Below are 14,869 nucleotides of genomic sequence, written 5' to 3' on the forward strand. Positions count from 1 at the left end.
CCGAGCTGTGACGATTCTGTTATTTTGTGGTTTTATCATTCTCCTCCCGTTTAGTTCAGACTTCAGGGTGGGTAGTCAGTGTCCCCATGCCTCAGGCTGTGTAATACAGTGGGGTAATAAAAAGATAGCAGATCTTATAGAACCTGTAGCACATCTTAGTGAAGTCCTGGGCTCTTTAGGGTATTTTCTGTGAAAAACAAATTCAAAACCAAACAAATCAACGCTGGCAACAAAAGCAATGACAAACCAAATGAGCCCAAACCATTTCTGTGCGGCGAGGCCGAGGGGAAAGGGCGGGCTCGGACAAAGGCTCGGCAGCCTCCGGCTCGGGTCTGTTCGGCTTAGCTTCGGATCTGCTCGTCTGGGTTCGTTTCCACTCGGTTTCCGGCCCAGCTTCGCTCGGACTCGTCTCCGCTCCGCTCGGCTCCACTCGGTTTCCATCTCCACTCGGCTCGTGTTCGGCTCGGGCCGTCACTCTCGGCGGCCCGCGAAGGCCGCGCCCTGCCCCGCGCGTGCGCACAGCGGCTGCCGTTCCGCACGCGGCTGGCGTGCGGCGGCGCAGGCGCGGTGGGGCGGCAGCGGGGGTTCGGCGCCGGCCGGTTCGCTGGGCCCGCCCCGCTACCCCCGGCCCCCGCCCGCCGCGCGCCCGCCATGAGCCCGCGCCCGCCGGCCTGAGGCGCCGCCGGTGCCGGAGCGCTCCGCCAAGATGGCGTGTGTGCTGGAGGCGCCGCTCCGCATGAGCGTCCTCTCGGTGAGTGCCGCGGGCCGGGCCCTGCCTGACCTTGGCCCCCGCAGGGCCCCGCTGTCCGGCGGCGCCGGGAGCGGCCCTGGGGCTGCGCCGGGAGCGGGGGCGGTGCGTGCGGGCGGCGGAGCCGCGCTCCTTCACTCTCTCCCCCGCGCCTCAACTTCTCCCGGCGCTGCTTTTCCCCCTGCGAGGCAGCCGGCGAGCCCGTTCCGCGGCTGCGGAGGCACCGGCGCTCTGGACGTGTCGTTCGCTGCTGGCCCGGCTCGGGCTCGCCGGCCCGGGGCAGCTGCTGCTCGGCACGCGGAGGGCGCTGCCGCTGTCGGCGCTGCCCTTCCCCGGGGGCTGCGGGGCAGGGCACGGGCTCCAGGTGCGCCCGCAGCCGGGATCGGGGCTGTGCCGCTGCCGGAACCGGGGCTCTCTGCTCGCGGTGTCCCGGCTCCTGCGGCAGGGAGGAGCCGCCGTGCTGCGGGAGGCTCTGACAGCCGCCTTCCCTTCCCTTCCCCGAGGGACGGCCCCGGGCGCGCAGCGGTCTTGCTGCATCGCACGGGTGCTGGGAGTAGCGATGCAAAGGGTGCAGCCCCTGTGCAGCCGCAAGAGCGGAGGGTTGGCGCTTTTCCTTCTCTTCCCTGAAAAATTCGTGCTGGTTAAGAGATCCGTGAAACTGATTATGTCGATAAATTCTTTTTTATTCTTTTTTAATTCTTTGGGGGGACTGACTTCATATGAATACCCTTCTATATATCGCAGACCTCGTAGCTGATGCGGTGGAAGCCAGGATATTTTAGAAACAGAAAGCTACGGGATCTTTGAAGTCTAGAAGAGTTTCATATGTAAATACATAGGTCAAATAGCTAGAAGTCTATCGCTGTTACCAGAAATACTGTCTTTGGTTACATGGTGAAAGTGTATCTGTAGGATTTACGTGGCATAATTTAATAGTGTTCCTGGAGACAAAGGAGCCCTGCTGCCTCTAGATGATTCTTCTCTGTGATGTGAGACCAAAGGCAAGAAGCTGCTGGTGTCTCTTGACATTGGGGTGGGGAAGCAGGAGTACATTCAGCCCCATAGCAGATACTTGCTAAAGCAAGGAAGAGTTTTCAATTCCGTTAGAGCTTCTCTCAAGGAAAACTCATAAGGAAAAAGTGGGTAAAGCTTAATGAAAAGAGAGCTGGTGAAAAAAAAAAAAAAAAAAAAAAGTGAGATAATGAAATACACCCTGGCAAGTGTTCGTGAGAACCTGGAGGGAAAATTCTCTTTCCCTTTCCCACCCTTGTATTTTGGAATGCTTACAATCTCCAACTTTGGATCTTCTCAAAAGGAATAACAAATCAGTGGTGCATAAGTGTGTAGCTTACAAGCATGGTCCTGTTGCTGAGAAGAGAAATTGCTTTGTCTTATGAGAATATAGTGGGGAATACTGTGCAGCTGTCCCATTGAAGGTGTGTGGCACAGACTCTGAAATGTAGGTATGTTGTGACAAAGTAAGTTACAGAAACATGTCTGCTTACGAGCTTCCTTCTTTTGGAGAACTGGTTTGTGCGTATGGTTCTTGAGCAACATTAACTGCTCTTTGGAACTTTTTCTTCCAGGAATTTATTTTTATTCTATATAGTAATTAAACATAATAAAATTGTGATTCAAGGCAATGCTGATAACTGCAGTTTGTAAATAGCTCTCTGTTAACTTGCTTTGACACTTACTGTGTTGTTATCTACATTAAGCACCTCATCTTCTCTAGATTACACTCGAACACAGGGTTGTCTTTGTGTGATGTTGCCCAGCAGTAACACACTGCACATTTAAATATAATTCTGTGGGTTCCCTGCCTCTTGCCTGGGAAGTTTTGTAGACTCACTGCTGCATAAGCCATTGTATGAACTGATATAAACTATTGCAATTGTTTGCTCTCTCTCTGCAGGAGGTCACAGCCAGTAGCCGCCACTATGTCGATAGATTGTTTGATCTCGATCCCCAGAAAGTCCTGCAAGGTGTCATGTAAGTCATTGAAACACTCTTGGGCTCTTGGTTGTGCATAGGCCAGGTGTGCTTGGTCCCACTAGAGTGATAGGTCAAGGGCAGGAAGGTCTTCCTGGTTTGTTTTTGAGAAATCTAGTTGGCAAATCTTAACACAAATATGTCAGTATTGATATAAGGATAGTATTGATACAGACTCTCACTCTGTAGTGCATATGGTTTATAACACAGCCTCCCTGTTGCCAGAAATGAGGTTAAACATTCTGTGAGCACTGAAAATTTTTTCAGATGTGTTTCTGCCTTTTGGCCGTGTTTTGCTCCTCTTCCAGGTCTGTTGAGACTTTTCTTACTGCACTGCCAAGTCAGTGTACCTGCCTCTTACTCTTTCCCCTGTTGCCATGCCTGCATGTTGGCTTTGACTTTTTTAGTGCTTGGCTTCTGTCTTCCCATGGGAACTGCAAGCTGCAAGAGAATGCTTCCACAGAACTGAATTTGGATGCAAGTTATATTTCAGTACTTCTGTTTCATGCCAGCGGTCAGGGTATGTCTGAGAGAGTGAGTCAAAGAGCAGGAGTGAAACTGCTGCAAAGCTCTGGTTGTTCCTTTGCTGTCCTTGGGTCGTGAGCTTTCCACTAAAATCACTTTTTCTGCAAAATGGCAAATGAGACCTTGCCAAGGAGTGACTGGTGGTGAAACCAGACCTTTTTGGGCTTACCGGTAGATTGCTGGCTGTGGTCATCTAGTAAAACTCCAGAAGAAATCAGAGGAATAAGTGGATCAAAAAGCCAAGAGTGTTGGTTCTGTTGCTTAGCACAACCTGGGGTGTGTCCTGGTAGCAGATGAAAACACTTATTCCAATTGTCCAGGGGCAACATGTCAGTGTCCCTTTAAAATACATAAAGAGCCCAGTCTAGGTGAAACAGTCCTGGAAGTTTTCTTGGTTGGAATACCCCCTTACCTGTATAAGAACTTCTGATACCCTGCTGTAACTATGTACAGGTTCTTAACTGCTCTAGAGGAATCTGGTTTTGCTTCCACCCCTTGGCCTTTGTAGTCCCCTCCTCATAAGGGAGGTGGGCTGGTCCTGGGGAAGGATGTGTCTCATCCAGTGTCCCAGTGGGGTGACTGAGCCCCTCTTTTCTCCCTGGCAGATGCACTAAGCCATGGCTGGTGCTCCGTCCCTGCTCTCCCTTCCTTTTCAAAGGACTGGAGCCCACAACCCTTGGTAATCCCTTCCCTATCTTTTGATATGTTATTCATCTTTTGCAGTATAACTGATCTCCCAGAAACAGGAGTTTCAGGCAGTATCTTTGTCTTGGGTGACATCTGACATTCTTCATCTTGTCCATGGGTATCAGTGGATTCTATGCTGAGATCCTTCCCTTGTATTTAAAGACAAGAAAATACTAATTCATTTCACAGATTCTCTCACAGGGCAGATTTGGATGGTGAAGCTGTATTTGTGATGCTCTGGCTGAAATCTTATTTGTGAGAGTATCTTTTCTGACTCTGAGCCAGTCCCTTGTGGCAGATGTGTTGTTTTTGAAGTATTGGTGGGTGGGTGTGTTGACAGTCCAATTTAGAGAAATTGATATAAAAGGTAGAATGAGAACATGAAAGAATATAAAAATGTATATAAAATATGGAATTTAGAGTAGTGTATATATAAGAATTTCTGTCAGGCCAGGTTTCTATTTGGGTAGAAAAAATACTGCTTTGTCTTTCTTTGATTTCAGGGTGTATGCAGAGGTATTGAAGTTAGAATGATCTAGTATTTGGGGTGGAGTAGGAAAGGATTAAAGTTTTTTCCAGAAGTGACTGTCAGAAGCTTTACCAGATATGCTGCATCCTTTGCAGAAAATCTTTGTTTCCTAAGATATGCTGGTTTTTCCCTACATCCTGGCTAGAAATACTGATGACCTAGATTTTTATTTTGATTGATGGAACTGTATGAATATCAAGGATCAGAAAATGGGCTGTTGTAAGAGGCTTTGTTTCTGCAGATTGTCTTCAGTTATGATAGTCCTGTTTTTTTATGCTTGAATGAATAACTTGGGCTTGGGGCTTTTTTTCATTGCATCCTTGTAATTTTAATGAAACCCAACTTCTGAATGAGCTTTGATAAAGGTAAAATGTACTAAATGCTTCTTGAACTTGAAAATCATGCCAGTCCAGTTTTCATCTTGTAACTTGAGAACGCTTTAATTACATATTCTGAAAGCATTTAAATGATTAAAATCTCTTTTTTTCCTTGCTTTCCCATGAATTTTTAGAGGTGGTATTCAGAGTTTTCCTTGTCCAGACCATAAAACTTTACCTGGTTAGAACCTTTTTTATTTTCCTTTTATTGGAAAACAGAAATAATTTCCTTGTTGTCCAGTACTGCTGCATGTGGTCTGTTCATCTTATTTCAAAATGCCAAGCTTCCTGCAGAACTTCTGTTCACGTAATTTGTGTCCTGCTCATCTGGGTATGGATAGTGGTTAGGAAGGGGAGAACTGTACCTGCCACTAAATCCTGAATTTTTGTTCTAGGTTTGAAAAGTTGAGAACAGCTACTGCCTTTTTTTACTATACCTGGTAGTGCAGTGAGGTGTTCAAGGCCCATGTCCATACCTACATCTGTGTGGCAGTGTTTACCTTGTACTTACTGCCTTTGTAGGTGAGCAAGGTTAATGCAGCAGTTCCCTTCTGTAAACATGAACTCTTCATTGTGGCCATGCTTATGCTTGAGAGGTCTTTACACATTTGCTGTGTGTCTCCTTAGGTGCTCCTGTGACCCTTTCCTCTTGCTGTTGTACAGCTCGGGTTTTCTCCAGTGTGCTCTGAGTGCATTCTGCAAGGTCAGCACTCATGTCAGGTGTGCAGCTCTCGAGTGCAGCTTGTGTTGGCAGTGCTTACATTGCCTCACACAGATACTGCAGTGCATTAAATGCTGTGGTCTCCCAGAGGTTCTCTTCAATATTTTGCTGTTATTGGCAGAGGAACACGAGAAAAGTGACTCTGTAAATTTCTGTGCTTTTATGAGAGCTTCATTTGTCCCAAGGTTGTTCTGGCAACATCATCTTGTGCTTTGCAGTATTTATTTATTTTTTAAAAAGCATTTCTGGGTTGTGATCCTTAGACTGTAATTTGCTTTTCACCTGCTATAAAGCTCAGGCCCCCTTTGTTCAGGTGCAAGACATACCTGCTTTCATCCTCTATTGTATTTGCTGGTCGGGGTCTTCTTTGAGAGACATTTTATCATGCTTATGTTTAGCCTGGTGCCTTCAAAGTGGCAATCTGTCATTGAATGGAGAACTGTGTAATCCCACCTCAAGGCTGGGTTTTAAAGGAGCATCCTTTCTGACAAGCCTGGCTTACTCAAGGTCCCAGCTGTTTCTCATCAGGCTATTTCTCAGCAGAGGGTGTCATCCTTTAAGACTGGTAAATTACCATCTTTGTGGTGCAGTGAGAATTCCTGTGCTACTGCTGTTGCTGTCCTTTATGGCCAGCAGGAATTAGTAGACAAGTGTTTTCCAACCTTGTGTCAGTGTTTTACTTCTCAGCACAATGAGAGAAACATCCTATAGAAATGGCACGTGGTCCTCACACAGTGTGTGCTTTGCATCCAACTATTTTATTTTTGTAGTTTGGGTCTAATAAATGTTCCAGGCACAGATTTAGATGGCTGTGTAATAGTGTGCTGTGCTCTCAGCTATGGCTGTTGGAGGGATCATCAGTGCAGTGTTCACACATGCCCACAGCAAAAACTGTGAAATATGAGAGGCAAATTCATGAAGTGGGAAGAGAGGAAATTCCCATCTCAGTTCTAATGGAGCAGCAGTTACCCCCCCCCATCAGACAGTTGGGAAGACGCTACTTCTGCTTCTTGTTCTTCTTGTCTGCTAAACAAACTTTCTGTAACACTAGGTGATGAACAGCACTTGTTTTCACATTTTGCATCCCAAACAGCTGCATGAGATTTTCAGTCTCAGTGGGCATTTCTAAACCTCAGTTTCCTGCAGGAGCTGTTTTGGTTTTGTGCATATTCCCTTGGCCTCGTGGAAACAGAGCAGTCCTTAGAGAGTTGTTCCTGTCATAGTTTGCCTCTGTAAATTTTGGTCAATTCTGTTGTTTCCTAGACAGTACACTGCAGTAAATGCATATCTTGCATGAAACTTGGAGGTGTTATTGGCTAGCAACAAGTGATGTAAGTTTTTGAAGTGTTGTTTTTATGTGGAGTCATTCTTGTGTTGAGGGAGGAGCCTGCTGAGTCCCTTCTTGGTGCTTTGTGAGCTGCAGGATGGGCTCTTTGTGGCTTGGAGCTGGGAAGCTGCAAGATCTGACAGAAATTGGGACAGGTTTAGGTGGTGGTGGGAGCACTGCTCTGCTTGTTGGTTTTTCTCTTTCAAGAGGTGAGCTGTGAAGGAAGGCATTTTGCAGGGAGAGAAAGAACTGAGAGGCTTAAACATCTGACAATTTAGTTCTCTGTGAAGAGGGACTTTCAGTGCAGTGGTTTTTGTAGTCAGGTGCAAGGATGGTGCAGAGGGAAGAGGGGGAGGTGCACTTCAGTGCAAGTGTGTTCCTGTCACAGAGAAAAGGTACTCTCACTTTTACATTTTTTAATAATGCAGCAAAAAGTGCATATGCAGAATGGCTTTTGGGTTTTTTTGTTGTTTTTTTGTTGTGGTTTTTTTTGTTGTTGTTTTTTGTGGTTTTTTTTTTTTTGTTTGTTTTTGTTTTTTATTTTTTTTTTTTTTACAAGTAAGTTATGTATTGCAACTTCTGATGTAATATTTAGAGGTGGGCTAAACTTCAGGTGATAGTTGGCCAGCAATCTTCAGCTTTACAAGGGTGTTTAATATTTCAAGCCTTGCAGTTACTACTCTGGTAATTGTCTCTGTTTCACTGCTACCTTTGAGAAGGCTGTGAAGCCACTTTTCTCCAAATCTTCTCTGTTGATACTGCCCTCAGCGTGGTGATACTGTTGCTGTGATGGTTTGAGGCTCAGAGTCAGATGAGGGAGGAGGAGCAGCCTCTGTCAGACTGGCTGATGGAGCTGGAGGGAGTGGGGTGAGCATTGGGCACAGGAGTCCTGAGGTGGGACTCAGTAACAGACTCCAAGCTGAGCACAGCTGGACATTACATGGCCGTTCAGATTTACCTTCCCCTTATGAATCTGTTACACAAAGGCACTGGCTGCCTGCAAGGGAGGGTGCAAGCAGCTGGGGGGGAAATAGTTCTGCCCTTTGGGGGTGTGGGGGTGTTGTCAGGACTGAACTTGGAGGCTGGGCCTGAGGAATATGTGCCACAGGGTCAGCAATGTGCTGAGTTTGTGATTCTTCATATTTGGCGTTGGAGTTTTTGGTTCCAAGCTGCCAGTTTGCACTGACTGGAATCAGTATTTTAAAAAAGTTGAATTTATTAGCTTTCCAAAAGAAGCTAATTTTCCATTTACAATATGGAACTTTTATGCTAATGCCCTGTAAAGGGTTCCTTTTTTCTAGTAACATGCAAAGGACAGAACTCTGTTTACCAATTAATTTGTGTACCAGATGATTCAGCTGACTTTAGCATGTATGCTGTGTTGCTGGTGCTGAACTGATAATGTTCAATTGCTGAGATACTTTTATTTGGGGATTGTAGCAGGAAGGCTAGCTCATAGAATTACTTGCTAAAATATGTTTCAAACAGACATTATCTGGAATGTCCAGATACTCCAGAATGAAAGAGTTTATGGGCATATAGATATTAGGGGATTTCTGTTCTCATGAGAACTTAGTAATACCCATTTGAAAAAGGGAATTGAATCTTGACTAGGCCAGTACATCTTCTTAGCTCTGATAGCTATTTGGAGATAAAAATCAGAGGTTATGCTTCATGACAGAAAGAGTTTAGATTATTACAATCTAATGAGTAGTGGCTATGGTAAATTGATAGGGTTTGGAGATCCTTCAGTGGTTGCTGGCCTAAGGTGCAGTGGACAGTGTCAAACAATATTCCAGGCTCACATCTAGAGCAGCCAAACATATACTGCAAGGCCATTATAAGGTATTTTCCTTTCCTAATTGGAACTGAAAACTTCTCCATGTGGATCACTTGTGGTGGGCAACATTCTGTAGAGAAAGAGTGGTAGGTTTAAAATGGGACAGTGGACTAAAATAACTTTCAATAAAGGTGAATGGAGAACAGAGCAGTAAAAATGTAGAAATTCAATTTTTGCCTAATATGTGGGATGCACTGCTAAATGCTGAAGGCAGTCCATACTGGGAAGTGAAATATCCTTGGGGGAAGGTAGAGGCATTTAAAAAAAAAGGTAGCACAGTTACATGTATTTGATATTTTGGGTCATTCACGTGAAGCAGCTGTGGTGGAGCTGCTCTTTTCATGTGGTTTGGCTGTTTTGGGACAGTTGTGAAAGAAGTGTTTTGCTGATCTGGCATCAAAGAGCAGAGGTTTTCTGAGTGAGGGTTTGTGACAGTTCTGCTGAGCTGCAGCTATTTTGCCCACATCTCTGTTGGGGTAATTCTTTACTATTGGGACCTAGTGTGGTTAAATAGCAGAGATTGATGCTGAAATTGAAATGCTGATAATATGGAACTCTCTCTAGCTATGGTTCCTGTGGTTTTGTTGGTTTTTTTTTAGTTTATTCGGGTTACAAAATAAAAGTTTGCTGAACTCCCATCCACCACTAACTTCAATCACTTTAAATTTGGGTTACGTTGTTTTTAAGGCTGAGTGAGGCAAATTGTCTGTCCATTACTAATCTCATGCAACTCCTAGCACCATGTCTGGGCTCAGTGCAAAGGATGAGACAATAAAACCTGCTGGGAAGAGGTGGGAAAAGCAGCATCTCTCTTTTGTTCAGTCCAGGTAGAGACTGAAAAGGAACTTGAGTTGAAACAGGAGCCAAAGACACTGTGAAGTTTGATCAGAGGGGCAACACATGAATTGACTGATGTAAACTCTGTGTGGAAGTGGAGGTTTGATATGAGAGGTTTCTCCAGTGTGTCATACACAGCAAGAGGAGCTCTGGAAAACAGGATAAATTCAGGGTAGGAGTAAGCTATCAACATCTCTAACTGCAGGTATGGGTCACTGAAACACTTCCCTTTCTGTTTGGCAGACTTTCTTTGTCAGGAAACTTATGACACGGTAAGTTGCCTCTCCAGAGAGGATACTTGAGATAAGAGTTCAAGCATTTTCAATGGCATTGTGATATGGAGGAGCTGGATTAAAGAACCACTTTTAGCATTATATGTGTTAAATTCTTTTATTCTGCCGTGTTGTAATTATAGCCAGGTGCAGTTTTTCTACAGCAGTTTGATTTGATGCACTGAGACTATAGAATTGAGAGCAACCTTGAATTGAGGGGCTTTTGTTTAAATGTTGTTTGTTTAGTTTGCACTGTATCTTGATTGTGTCACAGTTTCTAAGTGTTAAAATTCAAAGGAGTTGAGTAACACTGTCTTGCTGTGCTGCTTTATTCTTTCCTGTAAAATTATCTTTTTCTTTGTATCAACTGATATTTTTTGAATGGGATTAGGAATCTTGAAACTTTGCTTTCCAACTTGATGATTAACCTTAAAAATAAGCTGATTTAGGACTTCTGTGTTTTGCTTGAGTTGGCAGGAGTTTGTAACATTATATTCACTTGGTTGGACTAGGAGTCATGTTAGTACAAACACTCTGTTTATTAAAGGAGTATAAAACAGCTTCAAGCCATAGTAGTGTCCATCTCAGAAATCAATTCTGTGACAATAGCGATGGGCATGTTGTAACATGCAAAAACTGGTCACTAATTCCTGAGGTTATTTTGCATCTGTCTATAAAATTGGGAGAGTGGAGGAAAGGGAGGAGGAGGAGACAAAAGCTGTAGGAAGCATAATTGTCCAAACTTAGCTCCTCCACAGTGAGCTTCTGACTGTAGTCCAGCCAGTGCACGTGCCATTTGCTTGTATGATCCTGAAACTTAGAAACTCTCCTGCAGTTGGGGCACCTCATTTTTGTCTGAGCTGTGTCCTTGTATCAGCTGTCAGTACTTCAGCTCTTCAGAAGGTTGCATTTTGAGTTTTTGAAATCTTTGAGAATGCTGCTTTGGGTCACTCTGTTGTTGGTGACTTTGGACAGCCCCTGGTAGATAAATCTCCAGCCCTGACAGTGTTTTGTGTTGGGAGCTCCGTCTGGCTGTGTTACTGGCTCAGAATCTTTTGGAACTGTTTCATACTGAAAGTGAAAGCATTGGCTGAGGGTGCCCAGGGCTGCTTTTCCTTCTGTGATTGTTCAGCTCATGTTTGATACCCTTCTCTGTCTAGGAACCCCTGAGATATGGCTCCCTGCTGTTTTCAAAAGCCATAAGATGAGGAAATGTCACACAGGCTGTTTATTTCCTCCTCTTCTGTGGAGTTCCTGTGGCTGCTTCCTCAGTCACTCTGGCTCATTTCAAGATCTTTTGTGTTGCTTTGGTGGAAGGTGACGTAGGAAAGCTCCAGGGCTTCCTAACAGAATGTCATGACTTGTTCTGTTTGTGCTTCATTTACTACATTTAAAAATGGAGTTAGAGCCGAATTGTTGCTTGGGTGTCCTTGTATCTGTGCTGCTTTCTCAGGATTTCTTCTGCAGGAGAGATGCAGGTATGGGGGCTCACTGGGGTTGCTGTGAAAGTCTCTTTCTCAGCTGGGACCTGAGCTCACTCTTCTGTTTCATTGGGGTTTTATTCTGTGGGAGGAGTCCCAAACTTAGAACTGACTTCATGAGCATGTTGAACTTCAGTAACTTCTGTGTAGGATGAAGGTCAGTGCCTCAGCTTCCTTCTGCAATAGTAATTTTCATAGACTACTAATTTTCTCAGGGTATAGACATTTAGTAATGTTGGCTTTTATTGGTTAGTAATCATTGAAACTGAAAGACCATATTTTACTCACAAACTGTTATATTTAGTATAACTTCTTGCTTATCTGAAGTCACTGTATCTGGTTCCTTTAAGCAATTGCACATTAAATACCAGAATAAAACCAGAACTTCATACACACAATTGGCAAATTATTTCCTCTTGTAACTCTTGTCAAGCTGTATTTGGATGGAAATTAGATTTTTCTTTAGTTTAATGTACTCCTAAAGTATTTTAAACACTCATGCTCTGTTTGTATAGTAGCATGCACTGCACTTTACTTACAGCTAGTTAATTGAACTGATTGCTTTTGGGTTGCAGTGTTCCAAAACATTGTTAGAACTGATAAAAATCACCTGATAATTTTTTCTGCTTTTCTCAAGTTTGTAGGAAGAAAATCACTCTTGCTGCCTTTCCAGTCTCTAGATTGTTTCATAATTTAAAGCTGAGTGGTCACAGGGTTGAACTGATGAAATGATATTTTTATTTAAGAAGAAATGAGAGATTGAAAAAGCTGGTTTAGCACTTCAGGAAGCAATATTCCTGAGCACTTGGCCAGGGTCTCTGCAGTATTTTATTGTTGACAGCCTGTGTTATTCCTTCTTGCAGTTTTTTTTTTTTTTTCATTTAAATTGCTTTATTGCACTATAATACATGTCAGCATAAATATCAGATTTTAAATCTATGCATTAAATTGATTGCAGTTCAGGTTATTTTGTTAAATGATTTGGAATTTAGTTAGAATCCAAGTGATAAGATTTAATATGCAGGATAATAAAAGAAAACCAAACCAGAAACCTAGCCAACCTCAATGGGCTGTGTTTTGTGGAGCTTCAGGTTTGTCTTTTGCCTTTCCACAGAGCTGCTGTTCTGAGCTGAGAAGCTCAGTAGTGCTGAGGTGTTCTGGGTGCAGGTGCCAGCTTTGAGTGTTTCTTGGGAGGCTGCTCCAGCTGTGCTGGTGCCTGGCATATCCTGAGCTTGGAAAGGGATTGGAAAGGCTGGATCTCCCTCTGGATCGTGGTCCTGTCACAGCTTAGCCTGGAGTCACCATGGATGTGTTGTTCTTCTGAAGTTCTCATCTCCCTGTAACTGCATTGTTAGTGCTGTTCCCTTTTTCCTGGTGCCAAGGACTCCTTTGCACAGAGGAAATGGGAGCAGGGTGCCTGACACTTGGAAATAAAGTGGGGGGTTGTTTTGGACTCAGTTTATGAGGTTTCTTTGTTACCTCTTGTACAAGATAGTGATCTCTCTGCTTTTTTCCCTTGAATGTATCTCATGATGTCTTGGATCTGAAATCAGTCAAGCTTAAACTTGTTGGAGGTAATGTTCTCAAATAAGGGAGTTGCCCTCAGTTTTTCCAAGGTTCGTGATTCACCAAGGACCTGGGAGTCTAGGACATAGTCTAGGAAAATCTCTATAAAATATCGTATGCAATTACATTATTATTTTTCATAGTGCACAAAAAAAGTGTACTATTAAGCAACATTCAAATATGGCATTTTAAGGGTGTTCTTGCTTTCTACAAATTCCTGGGTATTGAATAGGGTGACTTCTGTAGATGGCAGCTTGGAAAAGAGAAGCGTGGCAGGGAACTTGGGAGTGCCATAATGCACACAGACTTGGGGACCTTTGAGTCCTGTCTCTGACAGGTTTTGGTATTTCTTACCTATCTGACATAACTTTTCTGAGGAACTTTATGAACCTGGGATGGAGAAATTCATTCAAGTAATTTCCAGATCAGGACTGTGCCCTCAGTAACCCTCTTCACTTGAGTGGTAGGGAACTTGGCCATGCTTCTGCCACTTGTGAAAGGGTCTCTAAATCAAATTCTAATAGGGAATACTTACTAAATGGTTATAAGATTAAGAGACAATTTGTTAAGGATTGGAGCAAGAGTTACAAAAGTTGGGTAATGTTGTTTTCAGTTTTATTTGGGTTTTTTAAACACAAAATACAGTGTAAAATCACCTGAGCAGAGCATTAAAACATCACCAAAATCAGTTTGTTAATTTTCTGAGTGCTTGGTGAGTGCCTCCCCTTTATCTCCCTGAGATACCTTTGCAGACTGGATGTGGTGCAGCTTTTCTGGTGACTGGTGCCTCAGGGCAGCAGGGAGAGGCAGCCTCCTCACAAGGCCTGGAGTGGCCTGAGCACTTCAGTACCTGAACTTGACACATCTGTTGGTGCAGTTCCCATTATTCCTCTAAGGCATCTGACTGTTGCTTCTGCCACTGTTTTGGACTGACTCTTGTATTTCACAAACTTTTAAAAATTTCCTTTAATGTGAAGGGTTCAGCATAGAAACCACTGAAGTACTATTTCTGATTTTAGTGACGACTTCAACTCCATTTGTGGCATTTCCAGGGGCTTCCAGCTTAGCCTGTCTCCTGACCTTGCTCTTTCTCCTCTACCTCCTGCCTTGTGGTGTCAAGTTACTGAGCTTGGGAAGGTGCAGCATTTCCCTCTGATGCTGAGCTAAGTGGAGCTGTGCTGGGCTGGGCTGGCAGTTGCTGTTCAGTGATGGCTCCTTGGCAGGGGGATTCTGGCTCTGCTGGATTCAGGTGTGCACAGAACTGCAGCTGAGCTGCTTTTAGTGATGCTCTGAGATCACAGCTAGACTTGAAGCTGGCTTGGAATTCCTCGAGTGCTCTTGTGCATGCAAGGAGAGAGCACGAGGAGAAATTCAGGGAGAACAGGCAATTATCTTTTGCTAATTGAACTTTATGAAGGTCCTGTTTGTGCCAGTAAGGTGTTGCCTGCCTTGCCTAAGAAGTTTTTTACAGTTCTTATGGAGGGAGATGTTATACTTGGGGTGCTCAGGATAGCTGCGTGGTGCAGTGAAATCTGCTTTTTCAATGGACATCAGAGGACTGTGTAGTGTTCCTGCTAGTCAGGAGAGATCTTACAGGACAGGGCTGCTCTGTGTTTCTTAAAAATTGCAGATAGCAGCTGACAGAGATATAGAGGCAAGAAAATGTGCTCACTTAAAGCAGCCACTAACACTCTCAAATTATTTGAATAAAATAAATGCATAGTGATTAACTTATCAGTTTTGCTGCTAACACTATAATCAATCTAATTTTGTTCTTTTGCTGATAAAGAATTACCTGAAGTTGATCCCTCTTTATTCTCTGATCTTAAAGGCCCCAACAGATAGAAGCTTCCCAGAAATGAATCATCTTGATTTTCTGAAACCAGTTCTAAGTTGCAAGCTTGCTTTCTTTGGATTCTCTGGATGATCATGTATGCTCCATGTGCTCATATGAAGAGAAAAAAGAG

At 43.9% G+C, this 14,869-nt stretch overlaps 1 protein-coding gene across 5 annotated transcripts in view; it reads left to right on the forward strand.

The window, feature by feature from the left end:
* Positions 1-557: 557 nt before the first annotated feature.
* ARMC8 (armadillo repeat containing 8) overlaps positions 558-14,869 on the forward strand; it is a 57,966-nt gene continuing 43,654 nt past the window's right edge. For 4 of the 5 annotated variants that reach the window (XM_079315347.1, XM_079315348.1, XM_079315349.1 and 1 more), the window contains exons 1-2: positions 558-751; positions 2,664-2,740. In XM_079315347.1, coding sequence (XP_079171473.1) covers positions 707-751; positions 2,664-2,740 — 122 coding nt within the window. In that variant the 5' untranslated portion in view covers positions 558-706. Of the gene's footprint in view, positions 752-2,663; positions 2,741-3,870; positions 3,945-14,869 lie in introns of those variants that run through there. The other variant, XM_079315351.1, reaches the window with a different exon arrangement.

The sequence above is a fragment of the Erithacus rubecula genome (genome assembly GCF_903797595.1).
Source record: "Erithacus rubecula genome assembly, chromosome: 11".
Taxonomy (NCBI): Eukaryota; Metazoa; Chordata; class Aves; order Passeriformes; family Muscicapidae; genus Erithacus; species Erithacus rubecula.